The following is a 23955-nucleotide window of genomic DNA, read 5'->3' as shown; positions in this document are numbered from 1 at the left end:
GCTAGAGAAACATATGACAGACTGAGAAAGCGGACCACATGCAGAAAGATGGCCAAAATTCAACAGGGAAGAGGATGAATGAGGAAACGATATGCAGGCATATAAGAGAAAAGTAAAGTGAGACTAGGACAGAGGCAGGTGTAAAAAACAATGAAACTAAATAATTGACTAATTTATAGTACACTTATGCTGTGATTAATTCCTATAATTTTTTTTTTTTTTTTATGCTGTCCCTTTCAAAAACACCCAGGAATGTACATTTTGGATCATTTGAAATATAGCCCACCATAGAAATATGAAAGACAGAAACAGCTTCAAAAGGATTTTCTACAAATATTTGGTTAAAAGCCATATTTGCCTATATTTTACCCTTACCACCACCGTTTATACAGTACCACTGTCTTCTGTCTAGCTGTAGAAATGAACCGGCCTCAACAACAGGATTCAATGTGCTCATTTTCTGAATTATGTTTTTCTGTGTTGAGTTAGTTTGAAATTGGCTTAAAACAACCTGAAACAGGTAATATGTAATACTTTTAATTTCAAAGCACCGAATGACAAGGTATTTTTCACATCAATCCAACTAGTAGCTGACAGAAATTTATCCTACTGGTTTCTATCACTGCTTGGAAACTTATCTGTAACCAAGTGTATCTCAGGTGAGATTTTCTCTGTTGTCTGTCCCTCATCATGGCCAGCCTGGTGATGCTCATCAGAAAGGCTCCTCATAAAAGGCTCTGATCAAATTAGATATTTTTAACCCCATAATTTTAAGACAGTCTTTTCCTTTAACTTCCCCTTAATCTTCCCTCTTCTTTTACTGCTCATCTATACTCTGACTACAATTTTTTTACTCTTCTTTGGTTTAGTTTTAGTAAACGTTTCTTGCTTCAGGCTGAAAAAATTATTGACAGAAACCGGGATGCCTTATTTATAGGTCGTAGCTGTTATTTGCTCACATAACTGTCATACTTTTTTTAAATTATGAAGGTGCGATTGGATTTCTGTATTACAATACTTGCAACGAGCTTTCGAGTCAAACTCTGGGACAGGGGCAATCCATGATTTTAGCTCCAGATCAGGCTCCCATTCCTTTCTGTGAATTTCTTTGTATTTTCCCTCTTCAGCATGATGCTGTCTCTCAACATCAAGTCAAAGCTTAACAGTAAAGGGCTTTAGGCCAATACACCTCAGTGTAGCCTAGTTGAACTCCAAACCCCAATAGGGTCATTTCCAATTGATATTAACCAATATAGTTTACAGTGACACTTGATTAACCAATGACTATCACTGGGCTCAGATTAAAACTAATAATATCTCAGAATCTATAGCAGCACAAACGGTAATTTTAACAGCATAAACCAGCACAAACAAAGCACTAAAACATGAGACCATTCTGGTTCATTTTGGAGCAAATTGCAGGGGATGATGATGTCATCAGACTAAATTAAAAGTTATATTTATCTCAGAAATTGTAGCAGCAAAAACGAAAGATTTAATGGCACAAACCAGCACAAATGAGGCAGTAACCACTCAGATTATTTGCCTGAATTTTTCATCTGGGTGGGAGTTCAGCTTCACTCAGCTGGCCACAACCCCTGCTGGCGTTGACTGTTTGAGAAATTCAGCGTAAGTTTTTGATGGCCCTGGATGGGACAGCTGTTCTGGAGCTCTCCAAATTGGACAGACTTCATCTCGGCCTTAAACTGAAAAAAGTGAATTTACTTCATGATATTTTTGCTTGAAATTTAAATTAAATATGGTAATGAAAATTCAACATTTCTCTGACCAACATGTTACAGTTCTTTTGAAATCTCATACCACGTAAATTTATTGGATGTGACCTGTGATTTTCCACATCTACACCAAAACAAACAATGATTTAGCTAAAAACAGACAAAGAGCAAATAAAATACTCTTCTGCAGATGTAGGCCCCAACAAAGACAGAGGAGAGTAAAATAAATGAGTAAATTAACAGTAAAGGCAGCACCATTTTTCTGCTGAGGGAGGAAAGGGTTAAAAAAAGTCAAGTCATTGTGTCTCCACTGCACTGCACTGATGGGGCCTATAACAGCATGTAAGGCATATAGGTTGAGTTCTGATGGATATTTAAAAGACATTATCAAATTCTGAAGCTCAATGTATCCATCAAGTCAAGGCTACATTTTTTTTAGGCAAAATAGGGCTTCTAAATGGCTAAAGGGTCAAGTTATAATCAAGACTCCCCTTAAAGCAGCAGTCAGTATGAATTATTATGTTACTTCTTCTCCCATTTTCCTACTGAAAATAGTTTACCTCTTCACTTAACACAAAAATCTGTAAATAAAGAAAGGTCACCTCACTGTGAAAAATGTACAGCCTGAAAACACAGCATACAAGCACAATTGCACTGATCTGCTGAGCCAGCCAAGCATAGGGACAAAGGCAGATGGGCAAGCAGGCACTCCTCCACCAAAGAAGGCATGCAAAATGATAATATGTTTAGAACAAACCGTATAGTAATTTCACACATAGTGTATCCCATTTAATGTTTTACTGCTGTTTTAATCAGAAGACATTTTGAATTATTCTGGCATTAGTTAGTCATTCTGAATTACCCTAATTGCAATTCACCCACTCCTTGTTCTTTTTGTCCTCTCAATTATACAAGCAAACTACCATGGGAGTAGCTAAGAACTGGCTTGGGGCATGCAATCGCCTCACAGTTTCAGATCACAGTTAGTCTGATAATCCCAATGCATAAGATTCAAGATATTTATTTTTATTCATTCACATATTTCCTTGCCATCTGCTGTTCAGGCACAGCTTAGCGGTCTTGTTGTACTTGAACACACATTGTGTCTCATACAGGTTTTCATTGCACACACATACAGACACAGAGGTGCATTAAAAATGCATAAATGCACAGAGATAGGCAATTACTGTTGTAAAGCAGACAGTGGAAATGGGCAGAGGAACTGCTGAGAAAGTGTGTTCAAGCTTTCTGCTTCGTGAAACTGTGGTTCACACTGAATCTGAACTCATCCTTTGTTTTCCTCTATGGGTACTTCAGTGAAGAGCCATCTCTAAGGCTCATCCGTTTGTCCAAACATGTCACTTTTAATCATAATTCAAATAACATTTCTCAAAATACACATTGTTTCGTCAATGTAAGATAAGATTGACCTATATTTTTTCGGAGAAAATAGATTATCTAAATACAACGCAATACCAAATTAGAGGCTTAACTATTCCTGCCTTTGTTACAGCTTTAGAATCTGTACCATCTGCTGCCGGCTTTGCAATAGCAATTTTATGAAAGTGATCTATTTATTATATTTTTTTAAATATTGTATCTGGTTAATAGAAAAAATGCATTACTTCCCCTCCCCCTACTCCATTGCTCTCCCTGCATCTCCCTCCCTCATTCATCCTGTTCCGCTGCTGTTGCTAAGACCGAGGAGTGCAGGCTAGTCCGTGGAAACCAGTAGAGTCTGAGATGTGGATCTCCCAGTGTGTTGCTATGGGCAACACATAATGTTCATGAGAAAAGCAGCCCAAAAGTCTAGCATGCAGATGTACACATGTGACCTAGTTTTTAGTTAGTCAAAGGGGATTGTACATTCTGTAGCTTATGTTTGGTGTCCTTAAAAATACATATATGCATGTGTGTTCTCTGACATCTCTGTATTTTATATCCAAAGCACAACAAGTCTAATAAATAAAATATAGGAACAGAATGTACTGCTTCCTTTTCAGTCATAAAATGTAAGATTCATGCTAAGTCAAAGTAACCCTGCCCCACCTGACTGGCTGCACATTGTGTTTCACTGCACATGCGCCTCAGGCTCGCTCTGACCTCCTCTCTGTCTCAGCCATTCATTGCCCACTGAATCCCTGCAACTGCATCAGAAATCACAGACCTCCAAGGCTTGTAGGCAGTCTGTGCCTTTTTAACAGATGTGTAGAAAAAAATTACAAAAAAATCTAAAAATGTATAAGAATAAAGTATCCAAAAATCTTCTGTCTAATGTAAATAAAATGTATCAGGTTCACCCTGACATAAAGCAGTTGCTATTAGAAGTAATCAATCAATGTTTTTTAAGAAATTAAGGTTATATCAAATCACAATACAATGGCTCAAACAGGATGGTTATTTAAACATAAAGACTAAAAGTACAACCTGTTTGCACTCACCATATAATGTAAGTGAAAGTTATGTTTTGTGCCTTGTCTTTAAAAAAGTTTACTAATTACAAAAAATAAAAGCAACAAAGCATTACCCTAAAATTTGCATTTAGTTAGATAATAGTAAAAGAAACTAGTCCTCAAATGTAGAAGCATAGAAATATAATCAATGAGTAAAGGTCAAAGCATTAAAGTCTCCTTAAAGCATAAAATCACTGATTGGATTTGCTTTACAAAACTAAACCAGACTAATTATCTACATACAGTATACACAATCTCAAATAGGTCAGCCAGATCATCAACATATGGCATTCTTGTTCCTCTAAGTGAAGGACTTGTCGACCATTTCTATCTGGCTAGACATTATTATAAGTTTAAGTCTCCATCATATGCACACTTATTTCAAGGATCGTTTAATTTTGCCTATAAATTCATCCTTACCTCTTCACATGTCCTCCTCCTGTCAGGTAGCACCAGTGTGTTTGCATGACTTCCAGGTACTATAGTAGATCCTATACTCATCCTGGGTCCAACTAACATGTACCGTTTGTCTCCAGATCTGTACTGGATGCTGTGGCACAGTGTCCCATCATAATTAGTCTCTGGGAGATATTTAGAAGTATAGTCTGTGGATCTGGAGCACTGCATTGCAATCAGCACGATGATACTGATGATAAACAGAACTGAAACTGAGCCCAAAGTGATCATCAGGTAAAAAGTCACATTATTATCCTCATCATCCTTTGCTGCACTTTTAACATCAGAAGCTGCAAAAGCCTCTTTGGGCTCCACCAGTTTGACAATCACAGTAGCTGTTGCTGAGAGGGAAACGTTGCCATTGTCTTTGACCAGTATGACCAGTTTATGCTCAGCCTCGTCTGTCTCTGTGAATGAGCGAAGTGTTCTGATTTGTCCTGTGTAGCGGTCCAAACCAAAGAGACTGTGGTCAGTAACTTCCTGCAGTGAAAACAGCAACCAGCCGTTATATCCTATATCAGCGTCATAGGCTCTGACTTTAGTCACCAAGTGTCCTGCGTTCACATTGCGGGGAATCTCCTCCACACCTTCAGCAGAACCGTTGGAGCTGACTGGATACAGGATGACTGGAGCGTTGTCGTTCTGATCCAGAATGAACACATTCACTGTGACGTTGCTGCTCAGTGACGGAGACCCAGAATCTGAGGCGACAACTTGGAACTGGAAAGTTTTCAGAGTTTCAAAGTCGAAACTTTTCAGTGCCACAATCTCTCCAGTTTCAGAGTTTATGTTGAGAAATGATGTCAGTGTTTTATGTTGATCACCACTTCTTAGTATATTATATGATATGAGAGCATTTCCCCCCTCATCATTATCAAAAGCATTCACTGAAAATAAAGAGGCTCCAGCAGCATTGTTCTCAGTCACATAAAAAGTATATGGGCTTGTTGAAAACTCTGGACTGTTGTCATTTACATCTGATATTGTTACACTTATTGTCTTCCAAGCTGACAAAGCTGGTTCACCAGCATCTCTTGCAATTATTGTTACTTTATATTTTGACTTATGCTCTCTGTCAAGCAGTGATTTGGTAACAAGTGAAAACATGTTTTCTTGTAAGGAAGGTGTTAATGTGAAAGGTACATCATCAATTATAGAACACATGACCTTTCCATTTACACCTGAATCCTTATCATTCACACTTATCAATGCTACTGTCCTTCCGGGTTTTGAGTCTTCAGGTATTGCACTTGATAATGATGTTATTTCTATTTCAGGTGCATTATCATTCAAGTCTACAATAGCTATTATGACACTTTTTTCTGTTGACAAGGGGACTGGTCCTTTATCAGAAGCTTTGATGTCTATTTCATATCTGTCATTTGCTTCAAAATCTAAAACTCCTTTTACTGTAATTGATCCTGTAAAGGTATCAAGTTGAAATAGTTTCCTTAGGTTGTCATTTACATTATACCCAAAAGAATAAACCACCTCTCCATTTAAACCCTCATCTTGATCAGTGGCATTTACTTGTATGATCGTTGTACCTACGGGGGAATTTTCATTGAGCTCTGCAGTATATGAATCGCTAGAAAATGTGGGCATATTGTCGTTTACATCTAAAACATTGATAAGAATTTTCATTGTTCCTGACCTAGCGGGCTTGCCTCCATCAACAGCTGTGAGCAGTAACCCATGACTTCTCGCAGCTTCTCTGTCCAGCGGTTTATGCAACAACAAAAAAGGAATTTTACCATCTCGCCCTCTATCTTTAATCTCCAAACGAAAATTATCATTTTGACTGAGCCTATACTGTTGAACAGAGAACACGCCACTGTCTGGATCCCGTGCGCCTTGCAACTGAAACCGAGCCCCGGATAACGCAGATTCTGATATCTCTAAATGCGTCTCGTTGTCAGGGAAGGTGGGAGAATGGTCGTTCACGTCCAACACCTCGATGGCGACATAATGCACCTCTAAGGGATTCTCCAGTACAGTCTTTATGTTGATAATACACGCAGCGATCCTTTCGCACACCTCCTCTCGGTCTATTTTTCGGCTGACGTGAAGGACTCCGTTATTGTTGATCTGGAATAGCGAGTCCCTCGATCCAGATACGATGCGAAATCCTCTGGAAATTAAAACACTTGGCTCCATTCCTAAATCTTTAGCAATATTTCCAACAACAGCACCCGTCGTTAGTTCTTCTGGTATTGAGTAACGCAGCTGCGCCGAAGTGAAATTAAAAGTGAAACCCAGAGAAAGAATAAAAATGAGCACACGCTCCAACACTACGTTGCATCCTCTTCGTGCCATGGCAAATTCAAAAGATGGATTAAATCAAATCAACTGAAAGCTGATAATAAAAAAAATCAACCTCCTAAACATGAATTTATACCAAAAATTGAAATTAGTATTCCTAGAATCAAATATTGATCAATGAACTGGTGAAGAATGGCGGATCAGTAGCCATCGCCCTATTGCAATCTTTTCCTCTCCCACAAGCTCCAAAGTACTGATGGAAGTTCCACTGAGACCCCTGGAATTTCACAAGCAGCGCCCCCAAGCGAGCTGCTGTTACAACGCAGATACAATACTAATTTGTGCTAACATTTTCAGTCTTTAAAAACTATACACTCCTAATGGTGATGCAAAACAAAAAGTGAAAAGGTAAACTGTAGAATAACTCACCAATGTATTTATAATCCAACATTCCAGCACATTTCCACAACTTCATTCAACTTGTTTTTGTGTTTTAGTATTGTTCGTTTGTTTGCGTGACATCCTGGTACTACATACTACACTCCTCAAAAAATAAAGGAAACACTCAAATAACACATCCTAGATCTGAATGAATGAAATATTCTCACTGAATACTTTGTTCTGTACAAAGTTGAATGTGCTGACAACAAAATCACACATAAATCATCAATGGAAATTAAATGTATTAACCAATGGAGGTCTGGATTTGGAGTCACACACAAAATGAAAGTGGAAAAACACACTACAGGCTGATCCAACTTTGAGCTATTGTCCTTAAAACAAGTCAAAATGAGGCTCAGTATTGTGTGTGGCCTCCATGTGCCTGTATGACCTCCCTACAATGCCTGGGCATGCTCCTGATGAGATGGCGGATGGTCTCCTGAGGGATCTCCTCCCAGACCTGGACTAAAGCATCCACCAACTCCTGGACAGTCTGTGGTGCAACGTGACGTTGGTGGATGGAACGAGACATGATGTCCCAGATGTGCTCAATCGGATTCAGGTCTGGGGAACGGGCGGGCCAGTCCATAGCTTCAATGTTTTCATCTTGCAGGAACTGCTGACACACTCCAGCCACATGAGGTCTAGCATTGTCCTGCATTAGGAGGAACCCAGGGCCAACCACACCAGCATATGGTCTCACAAGGGGTCTGAGGATCTCATCTCGGTACCTAATGTCAGTCAGGCAACCTCTGACTAGCACATGGAGGGCCGTGTGGCCCTCCAAAGAAATGTCACCCCACACCATTACTGACCCACTGCCAAACCGGTCATGCTGAAGGATGTTGCAGGCAGCAGATCGCTCTACACAGTGTCTCCAGACTCTGTCACGTCTGTCACATGTGCTCAGTGTGAACCTGCTTTCATCTGTGAAGAGCACAGGGCGCCAGTGGCGAATTTGCCAATCCTGGTGTTCTCTGGCAAATGCCAAGCGTCCTGCACGGTGTTGGGCTGTGAGCACAGCCCCCATTTGTGGACGTCGGGCCCTCATACCATCCTCATGGAGTCAGTTTCTAACCGTTTGTGCAGACACATGCACATTTGTGGCCTGCTGGAGGTCATTTTGCAGGGCTCTGGCAGTGCTCCTCCTGTTCCTCCTTGCACAAAGGTGGAGGTAGCGGTCCTGCTGCTGGGTTGTTGCCCTACTACGGGCTCCTCCACATCTCCTGGTGTACTGGCCTGTCTCCTGGTAGCTCCTCCAGGCTCTGGACACTACGCTGACAGACACAGCAAACCTTCTTGCCACAGCTCGCATTGATGTGCCATCCTGGATGAGCTGCACTACCTGAGCCACTTGTGTGGGTTGTAGAGTCTGTCTCATGCTACCACAAGTGTGAAAGCACCACCAACATTCAAAAATGACCAAAACATCAGCCAGAAAGCATAGGTACTGAGAAGTGGTCTGTGGTCCCCACCTCCAGAACCACTCCTTTATTGAGTGTGTCTTGCTAATCGCCAAAGATTTCCCCCTGTTGTCTTTTCCATTTGCACAACAACATGTGAAACTGATTGTCAATCAGTGTTGCTTCCTAAGTGGACAGTTTGATTTCACAGAGATTTGATTTACTTGGAGTTATATTGTGTTGTTTAAGTGTTCCCTTTATTTTTATGAGCAGTGTATATAGATGTCATTTATTTTTGCTCCACCTAAAATGTACAGTTTGTCTCCAGTTCTGCACTGGATGCTATGGCACACTGTTTAATCAATGTTAGTTGCTTGAAGATGATCAGAACCTGTGGAGTACACCGCATTGAAATCAACACAATCCGACTGCATCTAGACCACTAATTGTACTACCCAATATAAAAAAAAAACTTTAAAAAAACAGTCATTCCCTCAAATATTCTTAGCTATTCAAATTAAACACCAACAAATCAAAGAAAAGCCGAGGATACATCAGATTTAGCACCATGGACAGTGACAGGACAAAATGCGATTCACTACGTCAAAATTAACAGATATATAACAATTATCCCCTTTTGAGAGAGGACGCCACAAGATGTAAAGAACCAGTTAGATGATCTAATTACCGGAAATCTCAAAGATGTATTCTTAGGTTCTTCCACACTTCATAAAGCAGGAAGTGCTTGTAAAATGATAGCAAACACACCTAAATGTAAGAAGAAAAATACCTAAGCCAAATTCCATATTAACAAAAGTTTACCACCACCACAATAAAACAAAAACATTTTGAATAAGGAAAAATATCAATAATTAAAAAAAACTAATTCGAGATAGAGTTGTTTTAACAGAACTTCATCACATCACAAACTTCTTAATTCTTAATTTATGCACGGTTACCAAGAGTCCAGTAAGCCTTATGTATACGTATCGCTCCCTCCCTGACATATTGCTTAACATTTTTAACACCCATATAAAATAAAACTATTATGATGTCACGATGATCTCATCAAAAAGTATCTAAATACAGTCTTACCTCTTCACATGTCCTCCTCCTGTCAGGTAGCACCAGTGTGTTTGCATGACTTCCAGGTACTATAGTAGATCCTATACTCATCCTGGGTCCAACTAACATGTACCGTTTGTCTCCAGATCTGTACTGGATGCTGTGACACAGTGTCCCATCATAATTAGTCTCTGGGAGATATTTAGAAGTATAGTCTGTGGATCTGGAGCACTGCATTGCAATCAGCACGATGATACTGATGATAAACAGAACTGAAACTGAGCCCAAAGTGATCATCAGGTAAAAAGTCACATTATTATCCTCATCATCCTTTGCTGCACTTTTAACATCAGAAGCTGCAAAAGCCTCTTTGGGCTCCACCAGTTTGACAATCACAGTAGCTGTTGCTGAGAGGGAAACGTTGCCATTGTCTTTGACCAGTATGACCAGTTTATGCTCAGCCTCGTCTGTCTCTGTGAACGAGCGAAGTGTTCTGATCTGTCCTGTGTAGCGGTCCAAACCAAAGAGACTGTGGTCAGTAACTTCCTGCAGTGAAAACAGCAACCAGCCGTTATATCCTATATCAGCGTCATAGGCTCTGACTTTAGTCACCAAGTGTCCTGCGTTCACATTGCGGGGAATCTCCTCCACACCTTCAGCAGAACCGTTGGAGCTGACTGGATACAGGATGACTGGAGCGTTGTCGTTCTGATCCAGAATGAACACGTTCACTGTGACGTTGCTGCTCAGTGACGGAGACCCAGAATCTGAGGCGACAACTTGGAACTGGAAAGTTTTCAGAGTTTCAAAGTCTAAACTCTTTAATGCCACAATGTCTCCAGTTTCTGAGTTAACATTAATAAATGAAACTATGCTATCTCGCCCTGCATCTCTCAAAACTCGGTAGGAAACTATTGAATTACTGTTCTCATCAAGGTCAAAAGCTTTTACAGTCAACAAAGTAGCTCCTGGATTATTACCTTCAGTCACATAAAAAGTGTATGGGTTCAGTGAAAACTCTGGGTAGTTGTCATTTACATCTGACACCACAACACGTACTGTCTTTTCACACCACCGTGGTGGTTGACCTGCATCCTTTGCTTTTACTGTTATCACATAATGTGATTGTTTCTCTCTGTCCAGAGGGGATTTGGTTACCAGTGAATACATTTTGTCTTGTAAAGATGGTGATAAAATAAATGGGATATCATCATTTAGTGTGCAGATGACCTTTCCATTAAGACCCGAGTCCAAGTCATTTACACTGATCAGAGCGACTGTTGTTCCAAGTGGGGAATCTTCAGGAATCGAACTTGAAAATGAAGTAATCTCAATCTCGGGTGCATTATCATTCATATCAGTTATTTTAATAATGATACTTTTTTGTGCCGAGAGAGGAGGGAGACCTTTATCTGAAGCCTCAATTTCAAGTTGATACTTATCCCTTTCCTCGTAATCTATTAAACTTCTTACAGTTATCTCACCTGTTGATGGATTAATTTCAAAAAGCTTAAGGAATTTACGATTTACACTGTTGCTAAAGAAATAAACTACTTCCCCATTCCTGTCGCTATCTAAATCTGTGGCATTTATCTTCACTACAGTTGTACCAAGTGGACAATTTTCCTCAAGTATTACAGAGTAAACATCTTTGGAAAAGACCGGTGCGTTGTCATTTGCATCCAAAACGTTTACTTCAATATTAACCTCGCCAGATTTTGGAGGTTTACCTCCATCGAGGGCAGTCAGCATTAATGTATGCTTTGCTGAGTTTTCCCTATCTAATGACTTTTGAACAATCAAAACAGGTATTTTGCCGTCATCTCCTGTATCTTTAACCTCTAAGCGAAAGTGGTCGTTAGAGCTTAGTTTATAATGCTGGATAGAGAATATCCCCCCGTCTGGATCGCGGGCAGGCTGCAGCGGAACGCGCACTCCAGGCAGCACTGACTCAAAAATTTCCACCACCGTCTCATTCTCCGGAAAAATGGGAGAATGGTCATTTATATCTTGCACCTCAACACTAACATAGTGGACCTCCAAAGGATTTTCCAGCACAGTCTTTAAATTTATTTCACATGTACTGGTACGTTCACAGACCTCTTCTCTGTCTATCTTTCGGCTCACATAAAGGTTGCCATCGTTCGGATCCAGACGAAAAATAGGAACCGTCTGGCTGGTAACAATGCGATACTTTCTACCTATCAGCGTGCTTTGATCTAACCCAAGATCGTTCGCTATGTTTCCAACCACAGTTCCTTCCTTAAGCTCCTCAGAAATTGAGTATCTTATTTGCGCTGAGGTAACACCCAACAAAAGCAAAGCGGTCACACACGCAATCCAACGCTGCCTCATCCATGCTGCGCAGAATCCTCTTTGTTCCATCATAAAAAATAAAAAAAACATTTATCAGTTCTTGATGCAAAAAACAATTTTGTCCAACAAATTAATAAAGCATAATCAGGTCCAGAAAATGTCCACGCTACCTCAAATGGCATGCGCAATGTTTAGGAAGACAACCAAGTGAATATATCCAGTATCAAATGCATATGGAGGTAAAAGAGGTGGAACTACAAAGCAGTTACGAAAAATAGAACTCATTTTTACACAAGCACACTGACACCAAGCGAAGCTGTGGCTAACTACAATAACAGTGCGTCAGTTACATTTGTCATAGGTAAACTTTTATGTTTTCATTTTATCAATTTATCTAATGTGAGGTATTTATTGCGGCCTGTTGGGTAAGAAAATGTCCTCTCTGACGTCTTAGGGTGAAATACGCATGACTGTTTTATCATAAAAAAAATTGCTTTATAGACAATTCGGTGAAAATGGCAATTGTTGTTATTGCATGGGCTATAAGCGCAAAATCTGTCAGCACTATACAGAGCAAATAAAAAAAAAATTGCCAAGATACGTGAGGAGGCTTTAAACATCAGCATATTTTCTCCACATATTTGAAGGTGCAATTTTAAATACGTTTTGCATCAGTTTATTTTGTCGAACGTTAATGAAATTATTGAGCACATGATCGAGAAAAAGAAACCAAAGGGAGCGCTACCATGTGCACGAACATCTGTTAATCACGCAAAATACTGAAAAAAATACTTAACTGCCAGGTTTTTACCACTCATAAATCCATCTGCAGTGTAATATCAAATAAAGATAACCAAGAAGGATTATGATCGAGCAAACAAATCAATCATTATTTGTGCAACACTCCAGCATGATAAAATGTCTACAATTTTCCATACCTCTTCACATGTCCTCCTCCTGTCGGGTAGCACCAGTGTGTTTGCATGACTTCCAGGTACTAGAGTAGATCCTATACTCATCCGGGGTCCAACTAACATGTACCGTTTGTCTCCAGATCTGTACTGGATGCTGTGACACAGTGTCCCATCATAATTAGTCTCTGGGAGATATTTAGAAGTATAGTCTGTGGATCTGGAGCACTGCATTGCAATCAGCACGATGATACTGATGATAAACAGAACTGAAACTGAGCCCAAAGTGATCATCAGGTAAAAAGTCACATTATTATCCTCATCATCCTTTGCTGCACTTTTAACATCAGAAGCTGCAAAAGCCTCTTTGGGCTCCACCAGTTTGACAATCACAGTAGCTGTTGCTGAGAGGGAAACGTTGCCATTGTCTTTGACCAGTATGACCAGTTTATGCTCAGCCTCGTCTGTCTCTGTGAACGAGCGAAGTGTTCTGATCTGTCCTGTGTAGCGGTCCAAACCAAAGAGACTGTGGTCAGTAACTTCCTGCAGTGAAAACAGCAACCAGCCGTTATATCCTATATCAGCGTCATAGGCTCTGACTTTAGTCACCAAGTGTCCTGCGTTCACATTGCGGGGAATCTCCTCCACACCTTCAGCAGAACCGTTGGAGTTGACTGGATACAGGATGACTGGAGCGTTGTCGTTCTGATCCAGAATGAACACGTTCACCGTGACGTTGCTGCTCAGTGACGGAGACCCAGAATCTGAGGCGACAACTTGGAACTGGAAAGTTTTCAGAGTTTCAAAGTCGAAACTTTTCAGTGCTATAATGTCCCCGGTTTCAGAGTTTATGTTGAGAAAAGAAATCATCTTATTATTTTCGTGTCCCTCTCTGAGAATATGATATGAAATTAATGCATTGTTGCTCTCATCCCTGTCAAAAGCTTTGACAGAAAATACCTTCGCACCTGGCTCGTTACCCTCTTTGATATAGAAAGTATACGGGCTCAGTAAAAACTCCGGACTGTTGTCATTTACATCTGACACCTCAACGTTGACTGTCTTTACCGATGATAATGAAGGCTGACCTGCATCTTTTGCAGTTATTGTCAGATCATAATGTGATGTTTTCTCTCGGTCTAGAGGGGATTTAGTTACAAGTGAAAACATACTATCTTGCAAGGATGGTAATAACGAAAATGGAGCATCCTCGGCCATTGAGCAGGTTACTTTTCCATTAAGACCAGAGTCTAGGTCATTAACACTAATAAGAGCTACTGTGGTTCCCGGTCGAGAGTCTTCAGGAATGGAACTGGAAAACGAAGTTATCTCAATCTCAGGTGCATTATCGTTTACGTCAATTACCTTAATGATCACGTTTTTTTCTGCAGTTAGCGGAGCTAGGCCTTTATCAGATGCTTGAATTTCTATTTCATATTTGTCTTTTTGCTCGTAATCTACAAGCCCCTTAACAGTTATCTGGCCCGTAGATTCGTTTATATCAAACATTTTGAAAATATTGCTACTCACACTGTTGCCAAATGAAAAAACGACCTCTCCATTCTGTCCGTCATCCAAATCAGTTGCATTTATTTGAATAACTTCGTTGCCCAATGGAGCATTTTCAATAAGAGTAACAGAGTAAACATTCATTGAGAAAATCGGTGTGTTGTCATTTACATCCAAAACGTTTACTATAATTTTCATATCTCCGGATTTTGGAGGCTTTCCTCCGTCCAACGCAGTCAGCAGTAAGGAGTGGCTTCGTGCTGCTTCTCTATCCAAAGATTTTTGCAAAACTGCTATTGGTATTTTCCCATCATCTTCCTTATCTCTCACCTCTAAACGAAAGTGATCGTTTTGGCTAAGTTTATATTGCTGAATAGAAAACTGACCGCTATCCAGATCCCGTGCAGGTTTAAGCTGAAATCGTGCTCCGGGCAACACAGACTCTGAAATCTCTAGGATTTTTTCTGCTTCAGAGAAATTGGGCGAGTGATCATTTATGTCCAGCACTTCCACCCCAATGTTGTGTACCTCAAGGGGGTTTTCTAACACACTTTTAACATTTATCAGACACACGCTACTTTGTGCGCACACCTCTTCTCTATCAATCTTTCGGGTCACATAAAGGACGCCATCGTTTTGGTTTACGCGGAAAAGGGGATCCGCGCCTCCAGAAACAACACGATACTTTCTGCTTTTCAGAGTGCTTTTATCTAATCCCAAGTCTTTTGCCAAATTTCCAACCACAGTCCCCTCGTTGACTTCCTCAGAGATAGAATACCTCAGTTGTGCTGATGTTACACTCATTAAAAGCACAGCAATCACACACTGGGTTATGCGTCTTCTTCCCAGTCGCGCGTCGTCTTTTCTTTGTTCCATTGTTAATCCAGAAGGCACTAGTACTCAATCAAATAAGTGAAGTGGCCTTGAATTGGTCGGTAAGATAATATCCATACATAAAAAATGTCACCAGCTTCCCTCGTCAAGCATGGAGAAAAATCGACAATACGCATCCGTAAGCTCGGGAATTATGGTAGTAACATCCGAGTGATGAAGGCACCGAGAGGCTGGACCAAAATTCAGCGAATAATATCCAACGTGACGCTTTTTTGTTCTATTATACTGACACCATGCGATCTAAATGCTAACCATGGGTTTTCAGAATCTTATAGCACTTTGGTTCAAATGTCAATTTTTTGTTCAAAATGTTGTTTTTCATTTAAAGGAATGCGCAGCAATACTCTTCTAGTTAAAACAAGTTAATAAAGCTTATGTAAACATTTTAAAAACATCTCAACAATAAAATTCGCCAAATGAATCGCGAAACAAACCAACAAACAAACAAACAAAAATCAATAAAAAAATGTTAATGACACAGCATATCTAATCTGTGGTGATATTAAAAATGTTCAAAAATGGCAATGCCATTATAATGGTAAACGCAAAGTGTAAGCACAATGCTTGGAATGAAACGTTGCCATTGCCTTTGACCAGTATGGCCAGTTTTTCTTTAGCTTTATCTGGCTCTGTGAATGCACCTTACTCCTTTTCTTTCAAGGGAAACTATTTAGTTCAGGACCAATGAAAGCGATTGATGTTATTTCCACAGTCAACCGAGTACACCATATCCGTTTGTGTTCAATTTGAATTATTGCAACGTGCATACTAACTTGAAACTATCAGGAATGCGTGGGGCTCTTAGAAAATATGAAAGTACGACAAAACATGCGTTACGTATTAGTGAAAAACCAAGTAATGTGTTTTGGCGGACTACACCAACTTCTTTGAGAAATATCGAAAAAACGAGAAAATAAATGATTACTTAATAATGGTTAGAATATATATATATATATATATATATATATATATATAACAATTTCACTTGCAAATTTTGTTTGTTTGAAATGTTTTAAACATTGTTTTAAATAACTTCCCTTTGACTTGTTTTTGTTCTGTTTGAAACTCAATGACGACTTTTAATTTTGAGAGCCCTGCACATGCAAAACAACCTTTAAATTAAAAAGCATCTTCAAGCTATTGCAACATGTCTGTGACAGTCTGATGTCAAAAATATAATAGCAATGAATATATGCAGGGAATAAGTTGCAGGACCAGGGAGTGTACGATACCTGTGTAAAAAAAGCCAGAATATTCAAGTGCCTAGCTCACCTCTTCACATGTCCTCCTCCTGTCAGGTAGCACCAGTGTGTTTGCATGACTTCCAGGTACTATAGTAGATCCTATACTCATCCTGGGTCCAACTAACATGTACCGTTTGTCTCCAGATCTGTACTGGATGCTGTGGCACAGTGTCCCATCATAATTAGTCTCTGGGAGATATTTAGAAGTATAGTCTGTGGATCTGGAGCACTGCATTGCAATCAGCACGATGATACTGATGATAAACAGAACTGAAACTGAGCCCAAAGTGATCATCAGGTAAAAAGTCACATTATTATCCTCATCATCCTTTGCTGCACTTTTAACATCAGAAGCTGCAAAAGCCTCTTTGGGCTCCACCAGTTTGACAATCACAGTAGCTGTTGCTGAGAGGGAAACGTTGCCATTGTCTTTGACCAGTATGACCAGTTTATGCTCAGCCTCGTCTGTCTCTGTGAATGAGCGAAGTGTTCTGATCTGTCCTGTGTAGCGGTCCAAACCAAAGAGACTGTGGTCAGTAACTTCCTGCAGTGAAAACAGCAACCAGCCGTTATATCCTATATCAGCGTCATAGGCTCTGACTTTAGTCACCAAGTGTCCTGCGTTCATATTGCGGGGAATCTCCTCCACACCTTCAGCAGAACCGTTGGAGCTGACTGGATACAGGATGACTGGAGCGTTGTCGTTCTGATCCAGAATGAACACGTTCACTGTGACGTTGCTGCTCAGTGACGGAGACCCAGAATCTGAGGCGACAACTTGGAACTGGAAAGTTTTCAGAGTTTCAAAGTCGAAACACTGTAGTGCCACAATCTCTCCAGTTTCAGAATTTACATTAAGAAACGAAGTTAGTTTACTATCATTAATTCCGTTTCTGATGATATGATAAGAAATACGTGCGTTCTCGTTATCGTCCTGATCAAAAGCTTTAACAGAAAACACGGGGGATCCTGGATTGTTGCCCTCTGCGATATAGAAATTATACGGGCTCAATAAGAACTCTGGACTGTTGTCATTCACATCAGACACCACAACGTTTATACGTTTTTCAGATGAGAGTGAGGGTTCACCCGCGTCCTTCGCTCTCACTGTTATAACATATTGTGACTGTTTCTCTTTATCGAGAGGGGAATTAGTCACTAATGAAAACATTTTATCCCGTGAGGAGGGTGTTAAAGCAAAAGGTACGTCCTCACTTATCGAGCATAATACGTTTCCATTAAGACCAGAGTCCAAATCATTTACACTGATAAGAGCAACTGTAGTTCCCGGACGAGAATCTTCAGGAATCAACCTGGAAAATGAGGTAACTTCAATCTCCGGAGCATTGTCATTCACATCAACTATATTAATATTCACACTCTTCTGGGTTGATAGCGGCGCTGAACCTTTATCTGATGCCTGAATTTCAATTTCATATTTATCCCTTTCCTCAAAGTTAATGTTGCCTTTCACAATTATCTCGCCTGTTGACGGATTTATGTCAAAAAGCTTTAATAGTCTTTGACTAACAATACTGCTAAATGTGTAAACTACCTCTCCATTAGTGCCCTCATCTAAATCAGTTGCATTTACTTGCACAATTATCGTACCTATTGGAGCATTTTCGTTAAGCATTACTGAATAATCAGATTTGGCGAAAACAGGAGCGTTATCATTAATGTCTAAAACATGCACTGTAATTTGCATGTGTCCTGATTTCGGAGGTTTTCCTCCATCTACTGCTGTTAACTCCAATGAGTGACTTCTCGCTGTCTCCCTGTCCAAAGCTTTATGCACAATTAAAATTGGTATTTTACCGTCTTGGCCTTTGTCTTTCACTTCCAATCGGAAGTGATCATTTGCACTGACTTTATACTGCTGAACGGCGAAAGAACCGACGTCTGGATCTCGAGCCGGCGGGAGCGGAATGCGTACCCCCGGTGACGCAGACTCCGAAATCTCCATCATGATTTCTTTATCTTGAAAACTGGGAGAATGGTCATTTATATCCATCACTTCTACTCCTACGTAATGAATCTCCAGCGGATTTTCCAGCACGGTTTTGAGATTTATTAAACACGATGTGCTTTGCCCGCACACTTCTTCCCTGTCAATTTTTCTGCTAACATAAAGGACTCCGTCATTCTGATTAACATGGAAGAGGGGATCTGGGACATTGGACGTGATCCTGTATTTTCTTTCTTTTAGCATGCTCTTATCTAATCCCAGATCTCTTGCTATATTTCCGACCACAGTCCCTTCATTAACCTCTTCAGGGACTGAATAACGCATTTGCGCAGAGGCAACACGCCACAAAAGCACAGCGAGCAGGCATCCAACAATACATCCTCTCTTCCTTTTTCTCTTGGGTCCTGTTTGTTCCATGGTTAAGCTGTAAAGAGCCATTACTCCAAGTCAAACAAAAAATAACAATATAATAAAAAGGTGATCCAAAGAGAAGAAGGTTTCTCGTAAAAACTGTCAGCCGCAAAAGAGAATAATTCCGAATGGAGCAGGAAGCTCAACATCTACACCCATTGTGTCGCGTCAGTGAAGTAAAAGCAGCCCTTAAAAGTCATTGAAATTGTTTATTTTCTGATACAGTGACACCACGTGGTGAACATTTAAACCAGGATAAAGTCATTGCAGGGTTAGAAAATATAAATTTCTTAGCAATATTTTCTTTTTGAACAGTAGCGTTTTCAAATGAAAGAAGAGAACAAGCTCAGACATTAAAACTGTGAAAACAGTGATGGGTGTTTTATACAAAAATAAATAAGTATATAAGTTAAGTATTATTATTGTTTATGCTTAGTTATGAAATTACAATCATGGGTTAGTGATCTAGAGAAAAGCGTTTCATTATTTATTTCAAGATTACTTAAATACTGTATTAAGAAATAAAAAAAAAGATAGTTCTTGTAGACTTTACATTATCGGACAGTTTTTGTCCTTTCTTAAATAACGCACTAATGCTGAATCAGAATTACCGATACAGAATCATCTGAGGTGTTATTGATCTCATTGACAGGCATACACTGATCATATCTGTAAAAAACTGTAACAACAAACAATGTGTTCATTACAGACTGCGAATTGAGAACTGACTACAAAGTAAGGAGTGTTTTTTTTTGTTTGTTTTGTTTTGCTTTGCTTTGTTTGTCTTTGTGTGTGTGTGTGTGTGTGGGGGGGGGGTGTTAATAATATGAATCTTGTTTCACATTTTGAATACATGACTTAACATCTTCTTACCTCTTGAGACGCCCTCCTCCGGTCGGGTAGCACCAGTGTGTTTGCATGACTTCCAGGTACTATAGTAGATCCTATACTCATCCTGGGTCCAACTAACATGTACTGTTTGTCTCCAGATCTGTACTGGATGCTGTGACACAGTGTCCCATCATAATTAGTCTCTGGGATATATTTAGAAGTATAGTCTGTGGATCTGGAGCACTGCATTGCAATCAGCACGATGATACTGATGATAAACAGAACTGAAACTGAGCCCAAAGTGATCATCAGGTAAAAAGTCACATTATTATCCTCATCATCCTTTGCTGCACTTTTAACATCAGAAGCTGCAAAAGCCTCTTTGGGCTCCACCAGTTTGACAATCACAGTAGCTGTTGCTGAGAGGGAAACGTTGCCATTGTCTTTGACCAGTATGACCAGTTTATGCTCAGCCTCGTCTGTCTCTGTGAATGAGCGAAGTGTTCTGATCTGTCCTGTGTAGCGGTCCAAACCAAAGAGACTGTGGTCAGTAACTTCCTGCAGTGAAAACAGCAACCAGCCGTTATATCCTATATCAGCGTCATAGGCTCTGACTTTAGTCACCAAGTGTCCTGCGTTCACATTGCGGGGAATCTCCTCCACACCTTCAGCAGAACCATTGGAGCTGACTGGATACAGGATGACTGGAGCGTTGTCGTTCTGATCCAGAATGAACACGTTCACTGTGACGTTGCTGCTCAGTGACGGAGACCCAGAATCTGAGGCGACAACTTGGAACTGGAAAGTTTTCAGAGTTTCAAAGTCGAAACTCTTCAGCGCCACAATGTCCCCGATTTCAGAGTTTATGTTTAGAAACGAGTTCAATTTATGATCTTCACTTCCCTCCCTGACAATTTGATAGGAAATACGTGCGTTCTCATTTTCATCACGATCAGTAGCTTTAACAGAAAACATCAAAGAGCCTGCTTCGTTACCCTCAGTTACATAAAAAGTATACGGGCTCAGTAAAAACTCTGGATTGTTGTCATTTACATCAGACACCACAACGCTGACTGTCTTTAACGATGACAATTGAGGCTGCCCTGCATCTTTTGCAGTAATTATGAGATCATAATATGATTTTTTCTCTCTGTCCAAAGAAGATCTAGTTACCAAAGAAAACGTTTTATCTTTTAAAGCTGGTAATAAATTAAACGGAACGTGCTCCTTTATAGTGCAGATCACTTTTCCATTTAGCCCGGAGTCTAAGTCATTCACACTTATAAGCGCGACTGTTGTTCCTGGTCGGGAGTCTTCAGGAATTGAACTGGAAAATGAAGTAACTTCAATTTCCGGTGCATTATCGTTCATGTCAATAATCTTGATAATCACGCTTTTTTCTGTTGTCAGAGGAGCAAAACCTTTATCAGACGCCTGGATTTCTATTTCATATTCGTCTTTATCTTCGTAGTCTATCACACCTTTTACAGTTATATCACCTGTTAATGAATTAATCTCAAATCGATTCAGTAAATTTGGGCTCACGCTGTTACTAAATGAATAAAGCACATCTCCGTTTGATCCCTGATCTAAATCAGTTGCGTTCACCTTTATGACAGTTGTTCCTAGTTGAGCGTTTTCATTAAGTGTCACAGTATACTCCTTCTCTGAGAAAACAGGCGGGTTATCGTTAATGTCAAGAACATGTATTATTATGTTCATATTACCAGTTTTTGGAGGTTTACCTTCATCTAGAGCTGTCAATATCAACGTGTGGCTCCGTGCAATTTCTCTGTCTAAAGATTTTTGAACAACCAATATTGGTATTTTAATATCGTTTCTTTTATCCTTAATTTCCAATCGAAAATGATCATTTTGACTAAGTTTATATTGCTGAACGGAGAACTGACCGCTGTCCGGATCCTGTGCCGGTTTCAGCTGAAATCGTGCTCCAGGCAGAGCTGACTCTGAAATCTCTAAAATAATGTCCTTGTCCGAGAAAACAGGCGAATGATCATTTATATCCAAGATTTCCACTTCTACATAATGGACCTCTAGTGGGTTCTCTAGCACAGTTTTAACATTCATAACACACCGACTGTTATGGGCGCACACCTCCTCTTTGTCAATTTTCCGGTTCACATAAAGGATTCCATCGTTTTGATTCACGTTAAAGAGCGGATCCACATCACCTGATACAATCCGATACTTCCTGTCTTTCAATATGCTTTTGTCTATCCCCAGATCCTTTGCTATGTTTCCAACCACAGTGCCTTCCTTTACCTCCTCGAAGACCGAGTAACGCAGTTGCGCTGAGGCTACACTCCATAAAAGCACACCAAGCACGAATCCAATTAAATATCCCTGCTCCTGCCGCTGCTTGTATCCTCTTTGTTCCATCCTGATTTCTGAAGTCATCGGCAATCCATTACGAACGAAACATTTTTGACTTGGTAACAATACCGACTTTTCTAAATGTACACATGCCGTTTGCTTCTGTTTGGAAACCCTCTGCTATCACTGTGTTCATAATACGACCAAGAAGAAAAAGACAGAACACTGACGAGAACATGACCTGGAGGGGTGGGACCACAACGAAATAATGAACACCTCATATTTCCAATATCTTACTGACACCAAGCGACCAAATATTCTGATGCACAAAACCTGAAGGCGGTTTATCCATTAGATGAAATGTTTGTTGTTTATAGCTTCACTGCGAGTGTTAGATCAAAGTGAAACAATGGTATCATTTTAATGGTTTCGTTTGAAACGCTTGAAAGCTCTCCATATTTAGTTGTTACCAAGATGGTAGTGAAGTGAACTGATGAGCTGCACGTCCACAATCTTGATCAATTGGTTAAATATTGTAACATGTTTTATGATGTCAGAAATAATTTCCCAGCATGCATTGCTCCATGGGTGTGTCTGTTCCCTTGGTTTTGTAGGCACTTAAACTATATATAGTGAAGGATGTTCTTATTGTCACTGTCCTTTCAGTTGCTGTTACAGTTGTGGCAGGTGTTATATGTGTGGCAATTGAGTTGAGTGAAGAGACAAGTTGATTTTTTTTAGTTCCTCCAGAATCATCCTTGTGATTGGAAGGTAAACGTTTTTTTATATACAGCACCAGTGTGGCTCCTTATGGTGCAGCAGCTACATCATCAATAAATAGTGTGTGTTCTGTGCTAGAGATAAATCTGTGCTACAATATCATCATCAGAGACTTGTTGTAGGTCTCTGTGACTAACAGTTCCCAAAGTAATGTAAATTGGGAAAAAAATATTGCATGAAAGTTCAAAGAAAGAAAGAAAGAGACGTTCATCACCACGGACAGTTACTGCTCACTACAGCAGGATATTAATTACTTTGTCTTTAAGATGGATTTGTAATGAAAATGTCCTTCACTGTGAAAACAAGCAGTTTACATTTGGGGGAACATAAACTTTTTTTTTAATTTTGTTTAGAAAATGAATCATTAAAGCAGGTTGTGTTTACCACATGCAGAAAAGTTTAAACCCAATCTGATTTAACACATTGGTGGGGATAAAAGGCTAGTAATGGAAAAACATAAAGTTACATTATATATTTAGTGAAAAGCTGATATGAGTGTTTACTTAGAAGATGTTTCTATAAATTTAGTTTGTTAATTATTCTATGTAACATTCTTTACTGCAGCTAGTTTTGGGTTAAATCACACTTTGGTAAGGTGTGATTGACGCCGCCATCTGACGAGTGCATCAAGATGGCGGCGTCAAGGTGCAGCAGCTCAGCAGGTGCTACTGCTTCTTCCTTCCAAAAAACATCTAGGAAGCCGCCTGATAATTCTGTTCTACCTGGACATGGGAATATAAAGCCTTTCTTTCCAAAAAACACCAAAGTTCAACATCTGCTTCGTACACTGAATATATTTCGTACACTGAATATATTGTTGTACGTATTGCAATCATCAGCACACAAATGTTTGGTAGCTGGCTGAGCGCATGGGAATGCTCGGCTCCGTTTCCGACAGATGAATACGCTACACCAATGTCACATGCCATACCGTTGGATA

The 23955-nt window shown here is 39.9% G+C and overlaps 4 protein-coding genes across 11 annotated transcripts in view; all 4 read right to left on the bottom strand.

Moving 5' to 3' along the window:
* Positions 1 to 23955, bottom strand: part of LOC124860299 (protocadherin alpha-C2-like) — a 192052-nt gene that overhangs the window by 120010 nt on the left and 48087 nt on the right. Inside the window, exon 1 of one of the 8 annotated variants that reach the window (XM_047353507.1) lies at positions 13071 to 15558. The exons of 4 other annotated variants lie outside the window; for them this stretch is intronic. In XM_047353507.1, coding sequence (XP_047209463.1) covers positions 13071 to 15428 — 2358 coding nt within the window. In that variant the 5' untranslated portion in view covers positions 15429 to 15558. Of the gene's footprint in view, positions 1 to 4609; positions 7438 to 13070; positions 15559 to 23955 lie in introns of those variants that run through there. 3 more of the 8 variants (XM_047353510.1, XM_047353511.1, XM_047353508.1) reach the window with 3 other exon arrangements.
* LOC124860719 (protocadherin alpha-3-like) lies at positions 9820 to 12372 on the bottom strand. Its single transcript, XM_047354242.1, has one exon. The coding sequence runs from the start codon at positions 12220 to 12222 to the stop codon at positions 9820 to 9822; it is 2403 nt and encodes an 800-aa protein (XP_047210198.1). The 5' UTR covers positions 12223 to 12372.
* Positions 16556 to 19298, bottom strand: LOC124860312 (protocadherin alpha-8-like). Its single transcript, XM_047353523.1, has one exon. The coding sequence runs from the start codon at positions 19095 to 19097 to the stop codon at positions 16710 to 16712; it is 2388 nt and encodes a 795-aa protein (XP_047209479.1). The 5' UTR covers positions 19098 to 19298; the 3' UTR covers positions 16556 to 16709.
* On the bottom strand, positions 19737 to 22663 carry LOC124860310 (protocadherin alpha-8-like). Its single transcript, XM_047353521.1, has one exon. The coding sequence runs from the start codon at positions 22317 to 22319 to the stop codon at positions 19929 to 19931; it is 2391 nt and encodes a 796-aa protein (XP_047209477.1). The 5' UTR covers positions 22320 to 22663; the 3' UTR covers positions 19737 to 19928.

The sequence above is a fragment of the Girardinichthys multiradiatus genome, chromosome 23, assembly GCF_021462225.1.
Source record: "Girardinichthys multiradiatus isolate DD_20200921_A chromosome 23, DD_fGirMul_XY1, whole genome shotgun sequence".
In the NCBI taxonomy this organism is placed as follows: domain Eukaryota; kingdom Metazoa; phylum Chordata; class Actinopteri; order Cyprinodontiformes; family Goodeidae; genus Girardinichthys; species Girardinichthys multiradiatus.
This window is presented reverse-complemented; position numbering and strand designations above follow the sequence as displayed.